At 34.0% G+C, this 23,309-nt stretch overlaps 1 protein-coding gene and 1 long non-coding RNA gene across 2 annotated transcripts; one reads left to right on the top strand and one right to left on the bottom strand.

The window, feature by feature from the left end:
• Window positions 1-431: 431 nt before the first annotated feature.
• On the top strand, window positions 432-6,035 carry LOC128554911 (putative inhibitor of apoptosis). Its single transcript, XM_053536246.1, has 5 exons — window positions 432-447; window positions 770-927; window positions 1,516-1,582; window positions 2,178-2,462; window positions 4,114-6,035. Exons 1-5 carry the CDS (start codon window positions 432-434, stop codon window positions 4,308-4,310), a joined length of 723 nt encoding a protein of 240 aa, XP_053392221.1. The 3' UTR covers window positions 4,311-6,035.
• A 13,016-nt stretch (window positions 6,036-19,051) lies between these two features.
• Window positions 19,052-21,969, bottom strand: LOC128554917 (uncharacterized). Its single transcript, XR_008369728.1, has 3 exons — window positions 21,802-21,969; window positions 21,361-21,444; window positions 19,052-20,882 (listed from the first exon to the last, which is right to left on the bottom strand). It is a non-coding gene; the product is annotated as an uncharacterized LOC128554917 (long non-coding RNA).
• Between the last annotated feature and the right edge of the window lie 1,340 nt (window positions 21,970-23,309).

The raw sequence follows: 23,309 nt of genomic DNA, 5'->3' as shown, positions 1-23,309 counted from the left end.
AACATTACATTTCCAGATTTTAAGGATATGTTCATGATTCAAAGCAACAAATTTTTAACCAATCAGCTGAAGTCTCATTGAATGCTGGGGTTTCCCTACACATTTTTCAACCAATCCGAAGCCGGCAAATAATGACAACATTTGACCTTCAGGCAACAATTTATCAATCATAGTAAGCATATCAGGTTTGGATACTGTTTAAAATATTGTGTAGGAACACTTGTAAAACATGTGGAATGGGGTAATATTTCCTTCTTAAGGCGTAATGGTATAATAAAAAATAAACAACACGCTATTCACCAATAAGTTACTTTTTAGGCAGAGTGGCCAGACATACATCAGTAACAATTTCTGGTCTGTATACCTTCTGGCCGCAGGAAATCTTTTTTCTTGTACAAAAATTACAAAGGCTGCAATCTGATATATTAGTCATGTGTTTATATTTTGGTAGCTGACCAGGATAAATACCTCTCATTTTAACAGTAAACAAACGCAGACATTTAATTCGTTTTGGCACTGTGGCGGACATTAAGGGTTTTTTGTAAGTTTTTTTCCGAATACTTACCTTGAAATGACAATTGCCAAAATATACCCATGTTGTAAATGAACAGATATTTTTGTATATTTCAAATTTACGGCTGATTGCTGCTTTTTACCTGCAAAAGGATTCATATTATTTTTTCGCTAACATCCAGTAAATTTTTAGTTTGTTTGTAATAAAAATACATAAGCAGACTTTAGGAATTTGGTCATTGTATTTCTGTTTTAGGATACCAAAGATGTGATTTCTGTGGAGGTTGGATAAAAGACTGGAAACTTTGTGAGGACCCTTATATTCAGCATGCTAAATATTTTCCAGAATGTGACTACGTAAAGCTATGTATGTCAAATGATTTAACAAACAGGACACAGCATTTGAATGAACAAGTAATTTTATATTTGGAAATTATAATATGTAGCGGTAATATCGAGACAGCTCTTGAATTACTTGAAAAACTTTCATCTTCACACTTTTTTGCTTGTTCCAGTTCAGTTTATGACAACATAAAATGAATATCAAAATTCACTCAATGCTTCAATTCACGATACAGCTATTCCTTAGTAAGGCTTAAATGACAATAGCGTTGATACTAGATATCAATGTAAAGAAACAGTATATTTTAAGGATCAAAAATAGTTCACAACTGATAGTCAGAACACAATATTTATCACTTCAATGGTCTTAATTCATTGTTAGATTCAACTGAACTCTCGGAAAGGTTGGGGAAGCATTTAATATTAAGCAACATATCAATATTAATGATTTATACGTATGTGACGAAGAAATAATTATATAAATAGTACTAATTTGGTGAAAAATGAAAACATCCTACTTCTCTTTGGTTGATATTCAAAACTGTGAGGAAACCAATTTAGAGGTCTTATTTAGTTTTTACGAAACGTTCATTTATAACTTTTTAATGGTTTATGGGATTTATACATGGATATTCAAAAGTACTTCTTATTCCTTATCAGGGTATGGATAAAGGCTATAGGCAAGAGAATGATGAACAAGTTTTTCACCGGACAAGCGAGAAGCGTGGTAAGTTACACATTTTTCCAACAAATGTGAGATACGGTAGCCGGTAACTGTTCATTTAACTAGCTCGCTGCTCACGAACCGACCTTTTTGGAACGAGTCCCATAACAAACATCCCCAAGATGAACGCTTCCAATGGGGTCGAACCTCCCCCCTCTCGATCACGAGGCGGACGCCCTATCCACTGGTCTAATGATTGCCTTTCAAAGTAATTGCGCCGGGGATCATTGTACCCGGACAAAAGTTCCTACTACACCATCTTGCGCCTTCCTTTTAGGTTACCATCGAACATAAAAACAGTCGATGGAATATAGTGTAGGATTTTGTAGAAATATTTTAACTGCTTACCATATATCTTTTTTAAAACACCTTTGTTTAGCAAATACAGTAATTATTTTGATCATAGTTGATTGTAAAATTTAGACGATTATGTTGTTATGAGGATGAGTATCGACTTTTTCTAAAGTAGGGGATACGGTTAAAGAGGACACCGTAAAAATAAAAAAATACCATGCAACTGGTACCTATATTTCAAAAAATCAAAACCTGAATCTAATTACTGCCTTTCGTTTTACATGCTTCAATTAAATATCCGTAGAGAGAACAAAGCGTTCACGACGACCATCGGAGTCTCTAGACTTTGCGGACAAAATAACGGCAAAGAAAACAAGAATAAGGCCGACCGGGGTATCCGCGGAGTTGCCAGCATTCACAACGACCTCAGCGGTTATGTCAGAGACCAACTTTTCATTTACTGCAATTGCTCCTTCACCTGTTACTCCTGCTTCAGCAGCTGTGCATCAAGCGGCTTCACCAGTGGCTCAATCTACATCTCGTGCTACTATCTGTAGTCCTAGGACTATATTATCAGAGATCATTCAGGGTAATTATGTTTCAATTTGTATTAATTACTTGTATTATTCAACTTGCATTGGTACTCAACTGTGGGATGATTTTGGACGAATTAATTTGAAAAAACGTTCATAAGCAAAATAATATTATAATCAAGTCCATCAATGCCAACTTGAAATGCAGAATTGTTTAGTCTCAATTCTTCCCCATAATTCATTGCATTTGCTGCAATGGAATTAGCTTGGGAAAGAGTATAATAGCTATGGTGCCCAGAAAAACATAAATCATCCAAAACAATGGTTTCAATTTTGCTAAATGGAAGTAACTCTAGACATATTGTAGCAGATTGAATACATTTGTCTTTCCTAGGCAATATCTTATTTCTGCGCAGAAACCATCGAGATACACGCGATAAACAATTACAAATCTGATTTTGTAGACTTGTTTGAATAAATGTGCATAAAACGTACAAGACCGCCTCGGTAGCCTAGTGGTAGAGCGTCCGCTTCGAGAGCGGGAGGTCGTGGGTTCGATCCCCGGCCGCGTCATACCAAAGACGCAAGAAAAGGTACTAGCAGCTTCCTCGCTTGGCGCTCAGCATTAAGAGGGTAGTGTTAGGACTGGTCAGCCCGGTGTCAGTATAATGTGACTGGGTGGGGTATCATGTCACGTGTCTACGGCGTGATATTCTAGTGAGGCAGCACTATAAAGTTGGGCATTGTGCTCACTGCTACAAGTAGACACCGTCGTTTATATGACTGAAAAGTTGTTGAAAAAGACGTTAAATCCGAACACACACACACACACACACACACACACACACACACAAAACGTACAAGACGTTAGATGTAAATATTAGGTCGATGGGATGTCGAACAACGAAACAAACTGCATAAAAGCCTACATATTAAATTGATTTATTTAATTATACGTTTTAAGGCGGTATCACGTTTTGAATTTCCGGCGAATGATAAAAAAACAAAGAATATTCAGTTATTTCCAAAAATCGTTTTGTAATGATTACACCAAATAGCTCCTCTCTCCACCAGGAAGGAACAGTTCTTTTATCTTAATATTGAGGTTAGGTACCTTTATTACAGACAATAAACTAAAACAACAGAAGTTCTTACGTGACTTCTGTGAGCTCAACAAAGTAATTTCAAGCACAAATATTAATGTGGGATATAAAGTATGTTACACAGTACAATGTCCTACCAAGATACTTACAAAAAGCAATGTATGTGCAGAATGGAGAGATAAAAATAATTTTGAAGCTCGTAAAAGCTAATGGTAACTTTTGACAGGTGTATGATGACTCATGACCTAGTTCGTTCTGCCTTCCAGTTCGATTTTCTTAAAATTGTTCTTCTATATTGTAGCTTATAAGTCATAAATCAAAACAATAAATTAATATAATTTTATCTATATTAAATCACATAAGAATTCTTACTGTTTCAGTCATTTGTCACTAATTAGAGCAACTCGCAGTGCTGCAGTCGTACAAAATATATCCCTTATTTCCATATAAATATTGAGGATTCATTTATTGAACAATAATGCAAAAATATATCGACCGTGACGTGTCCTTAAAATGAATATATATCAATTCGGGTTTAGATAAAGTATTTGATAGGTGTTAATGTTTCTAAAGAAATAGACACACAAAATTCAATTGTTTTCAGAGCAAGATCGTGTTTTGGAGGAGAACCGGAAGCTACAAGACAGAATGAACTGCAAGATATGTTTGGACAAAGACGCATGCATTGTGTTTATTCCGTGTGGTCACATGGTTTCATGCATCCAATGTGCTCATGGACAAAAAACATGTGCAGTATGTAGAGGTGAAATAAAAGATACGATGCGGGTATATCCCGCCTAACACCTATCAATCTTAAAATGACAAACAGTTTCTGCTTATTGGGGAGTTTTCCGATGAAATAGATTGTGATGCTCAAACGAGAAACATAATAGCTTTCACTTCTCATACTGGCATATGGATACACTAAAGCTGGTGATGGGTGTTAGGGACTGTAACTACTTGCTGCGATATTGCTCGATTCTGGTTGGTTATGATTTATTTACTTTGTTATCTATGGTATATTAGCAGGGATTTCTCGTTTTTTATAGATATTTCATGAACGGGAAGGGCTAGAAACTTGTAGTCAGTCTCACTTTGTAACTCTATACATACTTGTACCAATAGTGATACATAATTCGTGTAATTGTCTGGAGATCTCACAACGGCTTCTGAAGTGAACCTATTTTTCGTAGGCTCTAATATGGCGTGTAATGAGTTGCAGTATTATATTTTCTAAAATTATTGCCTATCTTTATATACTTATTTAATGTCTTAAAATATTAATTGTAAAATTAAAACATTTTTTAATGTGTTCTTATATTTTTCTATCTTTTGAAATATTTATTGTAATAATAAAAAAAAATCTGCAGTGCGACAAAATATGTATTCCATGCTTTCATATTATCTATTCAATCCTACAATATATCTATTGTAAAATGAAAATATTTGTTCAATAGAACAAGAATATTTATTGTATATCACAAAATATTTATTAAAAAATATATTTTTGTTCAATCCTACAACATTTTGTTCGGTGCAACAATAATGATTTTGACTAAAAAAGGAAATATTTATTCGACTATAAAAATATTTGTACGATAGAATTCTGGGTAAATTGCATTTTGCGGCAAATCTGTGGCTAACTGCAGCGCATTCCATTAAAAAGCCAGTCAAACCTGACCATCATATTTCGTGTCCGAAGTATAGGTAAATAAGCATGCAAGGTGTTGACTTAAAACTTAGCACGTTCGTAGGTGAAGATCAAACGTCAAGGTCACGAATGATCTCAAAGATAAAATTTATGTTTAATTTCGTATTCGAAAAAAAAAACCCTTATTAACCATTCATTCAAGGTATCGACATCTAACTCGGGGTGTAGGTATGTGGTGATGAGACGATGTACAGAGTGCTGAAACCAAGGTGGAAGGTAAAAGGTCAAGGTCACATGAACACTGAAAACATTGAAATAATATTTTGTCATATTGCAAATCTTTTTAGTTTTCGTTTAGAAATTTCAAAAGATAGAAAAAATATATGAAACATTGAAAAAAAATATTTCTGTTTTACCATAAATGTTTTAAGACATTAAATAGATATATAAAGATAGACAATGATTATTATAGAAGATATAATATTGCAACACATTACAAGGATAAGCCATACACGAACCCCTGGTTTAAAGCATTGTGTACAGGATATATATCATTCGAAAGTGTTAATATTTTACTACATATTCTTCATGACAGCTCAATTTAGGATGACAACAGGCAACGTGTCTGTTATATATATTTGTCTGTGATTATACATTGAATGCACTAAATAAAAACAGAATAATATAAAACAATTTTATGTTTAATTGGAATATGCTAGTTTCAGATAAATCAGCATTATTTGAAATGTTTTAGGGAACACCTTAAAAATACTACAAATGCATGTATTTCAAATACAGATTGTCAGCAATGTGATTTTAAACAAGACAAGCAATTTCGAAAACAAAATATTTATAGAAATAAACTTGATACCACCTTCAATATTAATATTTTTTCTTAACTCCTTCCTCGTACCTTATTGTTAACATCTGGAATAAAATACCTGGTGTATGTATACATTAGATTAAAAAAAAACAAAAAAAAAACAAAAAAAAAAACGGCATTTTATTTTGTTATATATGTTACAGTACAGTGCCTAAAACTATGTTTTATACGTGTTGCCTATGGTGATATTTCTTTCTGTTTTAGCTCCCCTGTCACATAGAGACCAGATGAACTTTTGTGGTCGCCCTTCGTCTGTCCAAATTTTCTTGTGAACACGATAGACACCATAATTTGCAACTGAATTTGACCAAACTTGCACAAAACTTGTATTGACATAATATCTTGGTTCTTTTTGAAAACAAAACTGACCCGTTATTACACTTAAAGGGCCAAAATGTAATATTTTGGGTTTTGCAGCCATATAGAGACTTATTTTATGGTTTGATTAGATACAAAATTGCGCAGTATCTTAAACAACAATTATTTAAAAACTATTTTACAACATTAATAAATTTTGCGTTCAAAGCACTTTAAGACGCGACGTGGAATATTTGTACTCGTTAGTATTTTCATGATGGTAGTAGATCATGATTTGCATATCAAATATTTACAAGCTGACAGTGACATATATTAGGCAAAGACACTCTGTTTAACGTGTAAACATTTCATTTAGTGAATACAGTAGGATACACATTATTTGGTTATCAAGCCGAGGTAAGGTTGACAAATTAGGCCTGGAGAAACAAAACTCAAACAACACCAAATCATAGACAGAAAGTGTTGTTTGACATGAAAATTGAACAGCATGTAAAACATGTATATTACTGATATTACTTTGAGTAATAAATTATATAGGAAAATTATTTTCAATGATTAATTTCAAATATGTCTTTAGGTTTGTGAATATTTTTCCAGATATGACAGTATACGTCAATTTCTCCTCTTCAATTTGATGTGAAAATATTTATTCTAACTGAACATCTTCTTGCTTCCAATTTTGTTTTAAAAGTATCTCCGTCGCTTATATTAAACATATAGTGAAAAATACTAAACTTTTCAATTTCTTTTACATTAGATGAATGTTATTTTCCAAAACATGACAACTTATTATCACATATGTTTGTGGTCTTGACTTTATAAACAATACAAAAGTATATCTATAATTGTAATAGGGTAAAAGCTTCTTGCTTCCATTTAATGTCAAATTGTACCAAAGAAATTAAAAACTGTCGGATTTTTTTAAGTACTGATGAAACTTTAACCGTGTTAATTTACGGAACTGCATATATCAACAACTGACGTACGATTCAATATAAATTTTTGAAATAATAACGTTCATATTTGTTTCATTAGACAAAAATATACACTGGAATGCTCTTCCGCCAGATGTTGTAAACTTATCCGGTCCGCAGTTCAGTCAGGCTCTTAGCCAGATTGAACATGTCTCTCCACAAACCACCTGCTCTAATCTTTTATCCTGTTTTTAACCAACCTTAATTCTTTGTTTTTTAAACCTCTTTATGTTCACATTCTTACTAATGTATGTCTGTCATAACTGGCGTGGCCCTGGCTGCAACTGTTGGTACCAGATGAAAAGCTCAAAATTAGATAGATAGATAGATAGATAGATAGATGGTCTATTACTGGATAGATGCTCTGTTATTGGCGGCTTGACACAGAAAGCCATGTATTTGTTTTAACTATTAAGTTGTACATTAAATCTTGAAATCAAGTGGATCACAGATAATTTAGTTTTAAGTATTATCACAGTATTTGATCTCGCATATTACTGTCACAGTATTAAGTATTAGACACATAGAGGTCAGTAAGAAAAGACAGAAATATACCATGCACAACATAAAAGTAACTAGATAAAAAGGAAATAAGAAAGTACGAAAACTAACTGGCCATTAATTGGATTTTGATGGCATGTTTGAACTTTGGAGGACAAGTTATATATCTAAGATCCTGGGGAATGTGATTCCACAAAACAATCCATTGAAGGCAAATGTCTTTTTGCCAAAGCGTGGGCAATGAGAAACGCCTAGTATCAGTGTACAAATAATCAACACTCATTTCAGGCCCAGGTCTAGGGCCAGACCGGGGATAGCAGTCAGCTGAGAAGTGACTTATACTCATCAAAGTTGCACTGAAATTCTAGACCAAAAAAATACGCCAGAAGCCACCATAGCAAATATATGTTTCAAAAATATCCAGGAAGAGACTCCCCTCACCGTCCCTAACACGTACCTACCCCTACTCGCTGCTGTGGGGTTCACCGATGACACCTTCGTTAAAAACTGCTTGCAAGATGGCCCCATACGAAATATTTCTGGTCCGTGCCCGATATTGGTAATTCATCAAAATTACATCATGTTGAGTGGCACAGTCGCAATTATTTGTGGCAATTTTTGCTTTGTTTATACAAGACATATATCTTTTATGGTCTCCTGTAATTAAGGAGTTTCTAGGTTCCGCGAATTAGTATCATGCAATATTTTATTCGCTCGTACATAACATAAGTTGTGTAAGGATTACAACAATTTCGAATGTTAAACTACGATCTGGACATTTTCCACGGTCGATCTACGACCTAGACTTGTTTAAAATTTGAATGTTGATCTACGATTGCAGACCTAGCTGGATTTACATTGAAAGTGAATCTATGATCTGAACAATTTCAAATGTTGATCTAGGCTTGTTTTGGAGGTTCTACAATTACTGACCTGTCTATAATGATTGTTTATCAACGACCTTGACAGTTTTGAAAATTGAATGTCCAAGCGGGATTCTTATCTGAAACTTATGATATAGAGTAATTCTAGTTGGAGGACCAGGATCCGAAACTTACTACCCGTGGTTTTGTAAAGCAATATCTTACCACTGGAACAATGAGCCGGTGTAACGAAGTATTTCGACTCCCATAGAATAACGACCCCCCGGTCATTATTCTATAGAAAATGTGACTCCTTTCCTGTAAAATATTGACTCCCCTTATAAGAAACTGACTCCCTTTGAAAACTCTATAGAATATCGACCCCCGGTCATTATTCTATAGAAAAACTGACCCCTCCAAGTAAAATACTGACTCCCTAAAGATGACTTCCTTCGAATCTCATAGAATAACGACCCCGGTTAATATTCTATAGAAAAAGTGACTCCTTCCATGTAAAATACTCACTGCCGATATTACTACATTCGAACTCTCATACAATATCGATTCCCGGACATTATTCTATTTAAAAAAGTTACCCTTTCCGTGTAAAACACCGGCTCCTAAAAAGACTTTCGACGATAATATCTATTAAAAAGTGATCCCCACCAAACCTAAGGACAATTTTACTAGATCTACATCTCTCATACCCTCCACTGCCGATAGTTAACATTTTGATTGTACTACTACTGTGAGGAGATTTGAAAACCTCGCTCGCTACGCTCGCTCGGTTCACAAATCCCTCACAGGTCTATAAACACAATGCAGACCTATTCCTCGAACAATAACTATTACTTGTACATCTACCTCTTCTTCTCTTGCTGCTGTTGTTGCTGTCACTTATTCCTCTGCTGCTGGTGCTGCTGCTGGTGCTGCTGCAACTGCCACTACCACTGCCACTACCACTACTACTACTACTACTACTACTACTACTACTGCTACTACTACTTTCTATTGTTGCCGCTACCGTACTTTACTGCCACTGCTAAGTATTGCAACTTCTATTAATACTAAGTTCTATTCTAGCAGTTTCTTGTGCAGATTTCTTCTGAAGAATTACTTCATACCAAAGTTTGCAGGGATTATTGACACTGGTGTGTTTTGTGAACGTATTGTGAATTGTTATTTTCCTGAAAAAAAATGTATACACCAAGATACAGCGTCTAGAAATCGAATCCCTTTTCCCGTTGCGGAATGCTCTGATTTCTATGTCAAGTGATGGTATCTGGGGCTAATGGTCAGACGGAAGGACGGACGGACGGACGAACAAGGCCAAATCTATATGATCCCCTCCACCGATTGGGGGCATAAAATGCAGCAATTAAGCCTTAGATACATGAGTTATCATTAAATTGGACCAAATGACCGGGGATCGTATTTTTTTATGGGAGTCGATATTCTTCGTGAGGTTCAGTTTACTTCACGTGGGGGATTCATAGTACTATGATCTGGAGGTCATAATACTATGACCGGGGGTCACTTTTTCTATAGAATAATGACCGGGGGGTCATTATTCTATAGGGGTCGAAATACTTCATTTCACCGGCCCTGTAGGCTACATATTGTGTAGCCAATACTGTTTAGTCCTCGAAAAGTATCGAAGTGTCGTAGCCATGTATTCGAGGATCCAATACGAAGCCCCAATCCATATGCAATAGCAAGAGTATTGCAACTCATGCTTTTTGATCATATGCAACTTTAAATAAAACTTACTTTTACCCAGCAGAAATAAAAAAAAAACAGTTGATCCGATCGCATTTTTTCATCTCAACATAAAATCACTTAACTTTATACGCAGGCTTCTGTACAATGCCGTGATATAAACTTGTTTTTAATTTGCCTTGTAAAGGTTTTCATCAATTCAGCAAATTCTTAGAGTTTCTTATTTTTGTTGTTGTTGTTTCTTTTAAAATTTTGAGTTTTTATGTTTTTTTATTTGTTAGCTCACCTGTGACAAGTGACAAGGTGAGCTTTTGTGATCGCGCAGCGTCCCTCGTCCGTGCGTGCGTGCGTGCGTGCGTCCGTGCGGTGCGTAAACTTTTGCTTTTGCTTGTGACCATTCTAGAGGTCACATTTTTCTTGGGGTCTTTATGAAAATTGGTCAGAATGTTTACCTTGATGATATCTAGGTCAAATTTGAAACTGGGTCACGTGCGGCCTTAAACTAGGTCAGTAGGTCTAAGAATAGAAAAACCTTGTGACCTTTCTAGAGGCCATATGTTTCAAAGATCTTCATGAAAATTGGTCAGGATGTTTATCTTGATGATATCTAGGTCAAGTTTGAAAGTGGGTTATGTGTCGTCAAAAACTAGGTCAGTAGGTCAAATAATAGAAAAACCTTGTGACCTCTCTAAAGGCCATATTTTTCAAGTTATCTGTATGAAAGTTTGTCTGAATGTTCATCTTGATAATATCTAAGTCAAGTTCAAAACTGGGTCATGTGCGATCAAAAACTAGGTCAGTAGGTCTAAAAATAGAAAAACCTTGTGACCTCTCTAGAGGCCATACTTGTGAATGGATCTTCATAAAATTTGGTCAGAATGTTCATCTTAATAATATCGAGATCAAGTTTGAAAGTGGGTTACATGCCGTCACAAGGTAGGCCAGTAGGTCAAATAATGGAAAAACGTTTTGACCTCTCTAGAGGCCATATTTTTCATGGGATCTGTTTGAATGTTGGTCTGAATGTTTATCTTGAAGATATATAGGTCAAGTTTGAAACTGGGTCAACTGCAATCAAAAACTAGTTCAGTAGGTCTTAAAATAGAAAAACATTGTGACCTCTCTAGAGGCCATACCCTTGAATGGATCATCTTCACGAAAATTGGTCAGAATGTTCACCTTGATGATATCTAGGTCAAGTTTGAAACTGGGTCACGTGCCTTTAAAAACTAGGTCAGTAGGTCAAATAATAAAAAACCTTGTGACCTGTATGAAAGTTGGTCTGAATGTTCATCTTGATGATATCTAGGTCAAGTTTGAAACTGGGTCAACTGCGGTCAAAAACTAGGTCAGTAGGTCTAAAATTAGAAAAATCTTTTGACCTCTCTAGAGGCCATATTTTTCAATGGATCTTCATGAAAATTGGTCCTAGTTTTCACCTTGATGATATCTAGATCATTTTGAAACTGGGTTACGTGCGGTTAAAAACTAGGCCAGTAGGTATAAAAATAGAAAAACATTGTGACCTCTCTAGAGGCGATATTTTTCATGAGATCTTCATGAAAATTAGTGAGAATGTTCACCTTGATGATATCTAGGTCAAATTCAAAACAAGGTCACGTACCTTCGAAAACTAAGTAAATAGGTCAAATAATAGAGATACCTTGTGACCTCTCCAGAGGCCATATTTTTCAATGGATCTTCATGAAAATTGGTCAGAATTTTTATCTTATGATATCTTGGTCAAGTTCAAAACTTGGTCACATGAGCTCAAAAACTAGGTCACTATGTCAAATAATAGAAAATACGTCATACTCAAAACTGGGTCATGTGAGAACAGGTGAGCGATTCAGGACCATCATGGTCCTCTTGTTTTTGTTTGGGGTTTAGGTGCCGTTTTCCAGAATTTTTAAGATACCTGTACGATAACCAGTTTCCTGGATTCTGTATTTATACTTCCCCTAACCACTAATTACATAAATACTTAAATAATATCCAGAAACAAAACGGTGGGAGGTGGTGCGTAGGTGGACGTATTTTGTAATTTGCTGTTTTAGGCGGAAAAAATGTTAGTTGCATTAAAAATGGCGATATTTGTTTATTTTTTGACTTGCAAGGGAAACATATTTTCAATGGTAAGTTTCTTTATTATCTATGGATTTTCAAACTAAAGCGCCAAGTTGATGGCAATATATATTATCTTTGCTAGGATCTTGGTTTTGACATATTTATTTTTGTTCGTAAACAGATATTGATGTTATTAAATTAAACTGACGAAATAATCGAAACCATGAATAAAGATGCGCTTTCTGTACAAAACGAACACTTTTTTTACTGGCTATTAATACTCTAACATAACAATATATTGTTATTGAAGTTGTATATGTTCTACCTCCAAACCACCCGGTTGCAGAAGTATTCTGGTATAAGCAATATTCTGTTGTTTGCTGTTATATAAAAGACATTTTTGTTATATGATTGTTCGTGTATATAACACCAAACAACAAAATATTGCTTGTACCAGAATATTTCCGCAACAGGAGGGTTTGATAGTAGCACATATACAACTGCAATAACAATATATTGTAACATACTCTTCCAAAAGTATAAACATCCTGTAAAATGTTCGTTTTGTACAGAAAGCGCATTTTTATACACGGTTACGATTCCTTTGTCAGTCTGAACTAGCAACATTTTTACAAACAAAGATAAACATGTCAAACCAAGAACTGAGCAAAGATAATTTATACAGCCTTCAACTGAGTGCTTATGTGTAAAAATCCATAGATAATAAAGACACTTACCACTGAAAATATGTCCTCTAGTATGTCAAAAAGTAAATAAATATCGCCATTTTAACTATTAAAAATGTTCCTGCCTAAAAACAGAAAAGGACAGAATATAAGAGGCCTATGTCTGCTTCTAAACAACGGCATAGACCGGGAGATGTTTGAAGGAGACGATGATTGAGAATTATTCTTAGAAAAATAGGTGCTCTAGGCGAAGAGGAAACATTTATTACAATGCGAGATGATGAAAACTTCAAGAAACCAGAACGTACAAGGAATATTTGGACAAAGTAATACTGAAAGGCCTGAAAGTGATTGCTCAATTTCTTTCTTCGCCGGTGCTAAGATCTATAGAACAGGCCTTTATGAAGCTGTGCTCAATGTGTGGGCTTATCAAAAGAAAACTGGATAGATTGAAAAAAAAACTAAGGATTATGTCAGTCGTTATCCTGAATCCATACTTCAAGATCATGGAATACATCTACTGCCACAGAATACAGTCAATGTTAGTTCAAAGGCAATGCCTAAACAGAATCAAAAGATATTTTCTGGTCCTAAGATTAAAATGAAGGCTGTAAGTGCCACACGAAAATCTTGTGTAATAACCCCAAAGGTACTGAATTAGGACAAATTCAAAGAAATAGAGGACATGCATTATATGTAATATAAAAAGTATGGCGTATTAAACAGAGTATAATTTTTTAATGTGTCAATAGTCGAAAGCATTGATAATAATTGGCATTCTGGTTGAATGGTTGTGTGTATTTTCAAATTACAAGTTGATTTTAATTTTTCAGTTATTTGCGGTAGTCACATGCATTTTCATAAATGTGATTTGTAACATATTTGTAGCCTTATTGCCCCCTTTAAATGAAGTAAATAAATGTTTTATGCACATTTCCCTTAATTCCTTTCATAATAAAACAAAATATTACCTACATGTATATTCATAATTGCAGTTTTCTCTATCAGGAATAACTAATATGGCTCAAAAAAGAGGGAAAGTGTGCAAATGCTTTATGCACGATTCTTTAGTTGGAGAGGGTGACACGCCTAAAGTTATGAATTTAGAATCTGGAAAAAAAGTAAAAGTCAACACCAGGGAAATTCTTATAGATAAAAAAGCAATCGGACCAAAGTCTAAATACGTGTGTGAGAAATGTATTGAACATTTCGAGACAAACTTTTCACCTAAAAAAGTAAAAAAATGACCAGATTCAGTTGTTAATTAACGATATCAAAACAAACAAATTGTCTGAAGAAGATATGGAATGTATTGCATATGCTGTTGGGTCCAATATTGGCAACTATCAAACCAGGCCAGATGTGCAATATGGGCAAACAATAGAAAAGTGCAAGTTAAAAACTGAAATTACAAAATATGATAAGAAGATGGTGTGTTTCTTAAATGGTTTTTGCAACATTTCTGAATGTTCGGAGGCCAAAGTATTGCGAGTTCTTGAACATCTTTACTCATTGAAAGACAGTAATTTTATTGGACCTATATCTGTCTCTACAAATCTTTTGTCTTATTATTTGAGCGGCAGTAGAAATGTCGTAGATCTAAGCAATCAACTTTCACCTTCAGGTTCCTACTCTACTTTGTCTCCATTTTTAGAAAAGTCTTCGAACGAAATTGCATCCATTCCAGATGGTGACGGTGTGTTCTTTTTTGATAACAATCAGATTTTAGCAAAAAGGATGGAATATTGTTTACGATTGCAAAGCCTGTCTAAGCGCTGTGACAACTCTGTTGTTTATTATACCATCATCTGAAAGTCAACTGCAAAAAAATCCTGGTCTTTCTCCTTTTATGTGGCTTACCAATATAAAAGACAGAAGGTATGTGTTTGATGAACAATATATGGAAAACATGTTCCAAAATTGCAGAAATGATTTCTTATCTAAGTTATTGCAAGAGGTTTATACTAATCAGTCTGAAGAAAACGGCTATTACACTGATAAAGTAGATGAAATTAAACGTGGGGGAAAATGCAATGTTAGTAATGCGAAATATAGAGTTGCAAGTGCTACATCTTATGGTGGTGTTGTGTAAAAAACTGTGTACCATGATCCATATTCTGATATTCCATCAAATGTTGAAGGAAAGTGTCAAACATCTTTGTTGGATCCAATTTTCGTTAATTCCAGTTCATATAGTGTAGTCTGTAAGGTATTTGATGATTATTGCAAAACAACAGAGGGAAACGAGAATGGGTCGCTATGGGGTGTGATGGCTTACCGTATATCCTAGGTTCTAAAATAATTGAAAAAAAACTACATTTGTTCAATTTGTGGCATGGAAAGTAAATTAAAAGATGATTTCGTATGTCATATTATAACCCATAATGAAGACATTGACATTGATTACTGTCAAAAGTATGGGAAAATATTACTTATTCCAGGATTAGGTCACTATGAAATGAATTACTTAAGGCAATATTTAAACTTCTATGGACTGTCTGTTTATGTGCTCTAGCAAAATTAATGGATTTTAAAACATTTAAAGCTTTACAAAATTGCCAAAAAGCACTTAATCACCATAAATCTTGGCAACTTCTTGACATTTTATTCCCCGGAAACGCCAGAGTATTGGTTTTACCATATGTAAGAGATTGTCTTTCAAAAAATGAAGTGCCGGCTCTGGAATTATTTTTTCAGAATATAGAAACCGCTGCTGCAAATCTTTCTTTTTAAATACACATTTACCTTCTTACTAGCTTTAAAGTTATTTAGAACTGGTGTAAGAGGATGTAATCACGAAGCCATACAAAGCGCAATGCATAAGCTTTCACCTCTTTTCTACGGGCTTAACATGACAACATATATAGAAATAGATATCCGTAGAATTATAACGGAAGAAAAATGTCCGGAGAAATTGAGACCATTATATATGAAGCTTACTTGTATGTCACGTTCTGGCCATCATAGCAAAGTAGAAGGTGGTGACTTCATTCTAGAGGCATTTAACCGAAAAGTAAAGATGTTCATGCCACCGAGTCCTGCTACTACTAAAAGATGGCTAAGAGCCTACAGAAACTTGCCACTTCTTGAAAAGGTAATCTAAATATGCACATAATACTTCAATATACAAAATGAAAGTACTAAATGTCTTTTTCTTCTTAAACGAAGTGTGTCACATTTTCATATAAACGTAAACATATTAATTTCTTTCTATATTTGTTTTCAAATATATTTGCCGATGTTTTAAATTTTTATAAAGGTAGTATGAATTATTATTGAATTCATTAATTTAAAACGTTTTCTATAAAATGACCCGTACTAACAATTTAAAAGGTCATATTTTGAAATCAGTGTCATTTTAACCTTGCAGTTACAAGTAACATATTTTTTGCGATGTTAAAATTAATTAAAAACATCTGCAATATATTGTACGTATCGAGAAATTGCTGAGATCTAATTCTTGCCATAATATGCCATTCTTGCTTGTTGTAACAGTCATCTGAATCGTTTCATTGTAACCTGTATGAACTAAGTGTTAATGTTATTCTAAGATGAAACAAAATAGTACTGCTTTACACGCCTTCAAAGAAGATCCCGAACAAGTAGGATTTAGGTACGTATTAACAGGATGCCTTCAAATATCAGCCCCGGACACACTTGAATTACATACTTTCAACTTCTTATTTCTAAATTGTCCACTTATCACTTGCAATTTCCGACTTTCAACTTCAAAACCTCTGACTTCCAACTTTCCCTCTTTTGAAGTCAGAAGTAAGAAGTGTGGAAATTTGAAATCAGAAGGGAAAATTCAGAATGTTGGAGGTCAGAAGTCAAAAGTCGGGAATTAAGAAGTCAGCAGTGCGGAAGTTAGAAGTAGGAAATCTAAAAATCATAAGTAAAAGGTGTGAAAGTTGGAAATCAGAAGTAGGAAGTACGGAAATCAATTGTCCTTCTAAGCCCTGAAGTAATTGAAGCCATACTTCTAAGTTCAACACTTCTGACTTCCGCACTTCTGACTTCCAACTTCCTGACTTTCGACTTCTGATTTCCAACTTACACACTTCTTACTTCCGGCGTCTTGACTTCTTACTTCCTTCTTCTAACTTTCGCACTTCTGACTTCTAACTTCAGCGCTTCTGACTTCTAACTTCCTGACTTCTTACTTCCGACTTCCAACTTCCACACTTCTAACTTCCGACTTCCAAATAGGGAAAGTTGGAAGTCATAAGTGCTGAAGTTGGAAGTCAGGAAGTTAGAAGTCAGAAGTGTGGAAGTTAGAAGTCAGAAGTGCGGAATTTAGAAGAGGGAAGTAAGAAGTCAAGAAGTCGGAAGTAAGAAGTGTGGAAGGTGGAAATAAGTCGAAAGTCAGGAAGTTGGAAGTCACAAGTGCGGAAGTTAGAAGTCACAAGTGCGGAAGTTAAAACAGGGAAGTAAGAAGTCAAAAAGTTGGTAGTAAGAAGTGTGGAAGTTGGAAATCAGAAGTCAAAAGTCAGGAACTTAGAAGTGCGGAAGTTACAAGTGAGAAGTGTGGAACTTAGAAGTAGGAAGTGATCGAAGAAGTTGGAAGTGAGAAGTGTGGAAGTTTGAAGTAGGAAGTAGGAAGTCAAGAAGTTGCAAGTGGGAAGTGCAAAAGTTACAACTGAGAAGTGGGAAGTAGGGAAGTCAATTGTCCCTCCAGTGCTTCCATTAAAGTCTGATGCAAGGTTACTACAAGTTACAAGTGAGGAAGTTGTGAGTAAGAAGTTTGAAAACTTGAATATAAAGTCAAAAGTGAAGAAGTAAGAAGACATTAGTACGAAAATTAAAGTCCTTCGAGACCTCCATGCATAACATTGATGACGTTGTTACTAAATATGTCATGTTAATATAATTTTCACATTGATTTATACCTAAAACAAATATTATTTGTGTATACTTACATAACATTTCATTATTTCAGAAAATCAAACAATGAAACAGAGATTTTACAGTGGATGAAGACATTAAGATCCTCAGGATATATAACTGATAATGGTAAATATATTGAAAATTGTATATTTTGAAATATATCTTTTTGTAATACTTACTATTTTAATTCATAATTTATGTAGTTATGTCATGCAAATATAACCGATATTTTACATAATATAACCATACCTACAATCATGTCTTATAATTATGTCAACATATAATTTCTAGGTATTCACAAGTCCATTGAAGGAGAAGAATTGGACAATGAATTAGTTCACTTTGATGACAAGTGCAAAGAAAACAGAAAATGGTATGAAAATGTAAAATAATATAAATAACAAAATAGTAAAAAAAAAAAGTATAAATAACTGCCAATTTATCATGGAATCTGGTAAATTGATTGTTCCATAAAATATAAACTATACTGCTGAAAAGGAAAGTAAGACCGTAATTTAATTTTTAATTAAATGTATAACCATGTTAATATGTATACACTAAATGATTCACAGTTACTGCCAAGCCTTTCCAGCGTACTACAAGTGCGAGAAGATATTCATTACGCCACAGGACGGGTATATTTATATGTAAAACTTAAATTACAATTAAAAGTGTTTCAACCATGTAATCATATTCCATTAGATTAAACAAATAAATAGGTAAAGAGATGATAAACATCTATCAAAATTAAGATAAATTACTAGATCTATATACTGAATGATGATTAAAACTGCGTATTTCATTAAAGTAAATGAAGAAATGATTTTTTTTTTACTTTTTTTATAAATGAACACAAGAATCCGTAATTTATATTCATAAGTGACATGAAAAAATGGTTATGAAAGGGTTATATGTTTTTAAGTATTAAGGTGTTCTAAATTCTATTTTCTCGTATGCATTTCTTGCACTAAGATAAACAATAAAATGTGTTAACCCCTTTGGCTTTCATCTGCAGGAATTTGACTGTAGATATTAATGTTCGTTATCTTACTGTCGTCATTATAGGTCTAAGTATCACGACATTAAATCCAAAAATAAGAAGGAAATAGCCGAAGATATAGAGAGAATCATTGGAAGTATAAAGGAATATGACACTGCAGATGTTGCAGACAACTTGAATGAAATATGGCAAAAGTGCAAGAAGGGAAAGAAAGCGGACTATCTAGATTTTTACAAGGAAGTAACTCAAGCTCTAGAGGAAGTAACTGCTATTGATGAGGAAAATGAATCAGGTAAAATTACGTTAAAATTAAATTATTGTTTTGTGTGAAATATATAGAGGATATTACATGACAGTTTATTCATATTGAATTTATCAAACGAGTTGAATAAAATGATAAAATGCGAGGCTCTGCCGAGCATTTTATCATTTTCTTTTCAACGAGTTTAATATATTAAACGTGAGAAGTCACGACTGTAATATTACTTTTATCACATGTCAGCTTTTCCTGTCGAAATTTAAAAAGTCTACTTTCTTTTACTATATAAACATGTCAATTTGACCAACGTCTCCTGTGTTGTAAAGGAAGTCGACGCCAAAGCTTTATTACACTAGTGTATTATCATTTTTAACTACTGGCTTTATTACACTCCCGCCACGTTAAACATATGATAAAATATTTGTCAAAGTTTAAAATGAGGACGTATATATAGCTGCAGAATTAACAAATAAACACATGTTCAAAAAAGAGGACACAGCAAATTTTTTGTGTCAGTGGTATGTCCATGCATGTTGAAAAATAATTAATTTACCATAACTCACGTGATACTTTAAATATTCTGACCAAGAGCTCCGCCAAGCGGGGCAATATACGCTCAAAGGGTTACATCACAGGATGGGAGCAAAATTTAAAGAACCTGACTGTTGAAGACCAAAGGACTGGAATAACAAAGGGAAGACCTTCAAAAAACCACCTAGTTCGCAAGATAAATTCAAAGCCCACAAAATATCCTTATCAGGTACAGGTATGTAAAAATACACCTAAAAATTGAACGTACCATCCATGTTGTACCAAAGAAAAGTTGTTTTGCTTTTTCCCTACGGCAAATAATAAAATAGGTTCAAATTAAGCTATTTATAGTAACATAAAAGGGAAGTAATTCAAGTTGGCGACGGACGGACAGACGTACACCGGGGGAATAAAATATATCTCTTTTGCATATAAAAATACTTAATCATTCAATGGAGTTGCATAGTACATGTCCCTGTGTTGCGGACAGTGCCACTGAACTTTTGCAAATGTTCTCCTTGTACATTTAGAAAAGCCTAAACACCCAACATGACACCAGTAACAACAATCTGTGTTCTCACACCCAATCCATATTTGATTGGATGTATGTTCAAAAGTAAATGTTCATAATTGGCAAATATTTTCTGATAATTTTGTTTTATCAGTGTTTTTGTCCTCGTTGTCACTGTTTTTGTCAATGTTGGTGTCCCCGTCGTCATTGTTCTCGTTGATGTTGTCGTTGCTCTTGCAGTCCTTGGTATTTTTGTCGTCATCGTGCTGTTAGTTGTTGTTGTTGTTCTCGTCCTTATGTTCTATATTTGAATCGGATTTCAGCTGGAATTTTGGAGACAGAGGATGAGGTGGCGCAGGAGGAAGAGGTTTTGAAGTGTAGATAGCGTTTTACAATCTGAAGATGAGGTTGAAGACTGAGGTAGAGATTGCGAAGTACATGCAGAGGTTGAAGACTTAAGTAGAGATTTCGAAGTAGATGTAGAAGTTGAAGGTTTTCTGCCTGTCTTTGGTGATGATTTTTTCTGTGTACAAAGTAGAGAAAAACTTACAAATAAAACAAATTTCACTGGAATTATAAATAAAACATTTCGTAAACATATCAAATTGCCATTTTTCATACTTATTTTACATATTTTCTTCATTTATGTAAAAGCCTCGCTATGATAAATATGTTAATCAATTATTACATGAAGAGCTATACATTCATACTTAATTGTCGTCCTGGTAAAGGGTAAAAGTTAAAAACTGCTATTTTAACTTCTTAGTACAGAAGTTTGTATAAAATATTTATACAATGTATTATATTGTTAACCTAAGACATACCACTGTAACAAATAAAGATGTAATTTTGTATGTTTACATAAAATACATGAAGTAATTGTACATGATATAAGTATAAAATTTGCATATAATAACAAATCTAAGTGAAAAGTAAAACATGTATATTATAAAAATATATGTATATATTTACTTAAAATCAATTAAAACAGTGGTTGTTACCTTTAAACTCCAAGTGAATATTGTTCCTTTCCACTCAATTTGTATGTTGACCACTGCCCCGCACACATTTGCTAACGCCATTGCCTTTAATTCATTTATATACAAAGTATGTGTTATTCAAGTGTAATGAAAAACATTGAAAATGTTCAAATAATACTTTTCTTATTGTAAAAATATGAAAAGAAACATTGTTTATCTGAAATCATTTTTATTTCACATTATCAGTTTGAAAAAAAAGTGTTGCTGTCACTTATTTCCTTTCAATTTTATTGTTTAGAACTTCATATATTATAGATAGCTGTTATACTTTGCATTAAAAACAAGAACATGTATATCAATAATCATATGTATGACCTTCATATATGTAATTTAATATATTTCCAAATTGTGCCTGTAATACGTAACATATATATAAATTTAGACATATTATACTATATTTACCTTTGAAAAAACAGTATTTTTTCTATTTGAAAAGATTTCCCCCCTTTTTCTGTCATATTTTTCATACTCGTTTGTATTTATTGGCCCAGTGTGGTGGTGCTCCAGCGCTTTTTCGGGTTTGACCTTTTTGTGAGAAGTACACCTCTTTTTTTCTGGGAACATATTCTTGAACCTGAATTAAACACAAATTGAAAAACTATTGGTATTCATTTACATAGATGTTAACTTTTAATGTTGCAAAAGTTACTTTACATAAGCAATCAATTATCTTATTCACAAATTTTTTATTTTTACAATGGCTTTACTTGTACACCATAGTTTCCAACAGGAGTCTGACAAATAACGTAAAAATGTGCTGCAGCCGAGAAATAAACTCGTAGATACCAGCATGCTTTGCTGCAAATGGACGCAAAAAGAAGGAAGGAAACTTTCTTACTACAAAAAATGCTGACTTTTATTCTTTCACGATAAATTGGGTGTATTTTGTGAGTTGTTTCATTACGTGCATTGTAAATAATATGTTAGAATATACAAATGACCTATTTTGAATTGTACATACCTCTATAATTTAACACACTTACCTCCTGCGTGTCGTTTTCGCTTGACGACATTTTGCGGAAATGCAATTTGTAAACAAAACCGGACGGGTTTACATTTTTATCGGCTCGTGTGTTTTAATCGAAAGACAGATATATGTTTAGAAGGAGAGATTGTCTTTACTTTGAGAGACTGTCTCTCGATTGAGGGGAAATCTTCGACCTGCTTACATGTATACAAACTGGATTATAATGGCTACTGAACAAACGACCATAAAGGAATTCGGTGGCAAATTTAGTTGCAGTGGAGCCGAAAGAACTTTGATTCCGGCGAAAGGGTTTAACCAGCTTCAGTGAACATTCTCAAGAAATTGAATGACAGCAAATGCTCGTCAACATTTACATTTCAGCTAGATGTTTGTGGAAAATTGCATTTTCTAGAGTTTGATCTACCCAAAGTTGTAACAAAGACTGTCACAGTGGTAAACTTGTCGAAATTGCAGATGAAATCAGTAGACAAGAACTCAGTACATCAGTATGATGAAGTCAAAGATGAGAAGATGAGAAATGTCGTGTCAAATGTCGGACACCGTCTAAACAGAGAGTGAGGAGACATAGGCTGGCTGACCGACAACAAATTTATTCATATGGTCCACAGAGAGGCTTAACGTTATGTAAAAGATGAGTATTGTTTTTACTATTTATGTAATTTAAGTTTAAGATGCGATAAGACTAAGCAGCCCGACGTCAATGGAGAGCGGCGTAAGCTTTGTGTTGAGATTTATAGTTGTATTATGCCAAAACGATGTGAAAAAGTGAGATTTATGGTTCTATAGTTATTTTGTTAAATTTTATCGCAATTGCACTATCCATATTTATAGGATTATGATTTAGCAAATATATAGTTGTATGACGCAAAGCCGAGGGCAAGGGCAAACGCTAATGGCCGAGATTTAAAGTTTTATTACGTCA

This window comes from Mercenaria mercenaria, unplaced genomic scaffold (assembly GCF_021730395.1).
Source record: "Mercenaria mercenaria strain notata unplaced genomic scaffold, MADL_Memer_1 contig_864, whole genome shotgun sequence".
Classification (NCBI taxonomy): Eukaryota; Metazoa; Mollusca; class Bivalvia; order Venerida; family Veneridae; genus Mercenaria; species Mercenaria mercenaria.
Note: the sequence above shows the minus strand (reverse complement) of the source record. Positions and strands in the feature narration are given on the sequence as shown.

What these genes read in the sequence shown, in the direction of transcription:
- LOC128554911 (XM_053536246.1), top strand. An exon ending in CACAGCATTTGAATGAACAA is followed by an intron (nt 928 to 1,515) that starts GTAATTTTATAT and finishes ATTCCTTATCAG; the next exon opens with GGTATGGATAAAGGCTATAG. An exon ending in ATTATCAGAGATCATTCAGG is followed by an intron (nt 2,463 to 4,113) that starts GTAATTATGTTT and finishes AATTGTTTTCAG; the next exon opens with AGCAAGATCGTGTTTTGGAG.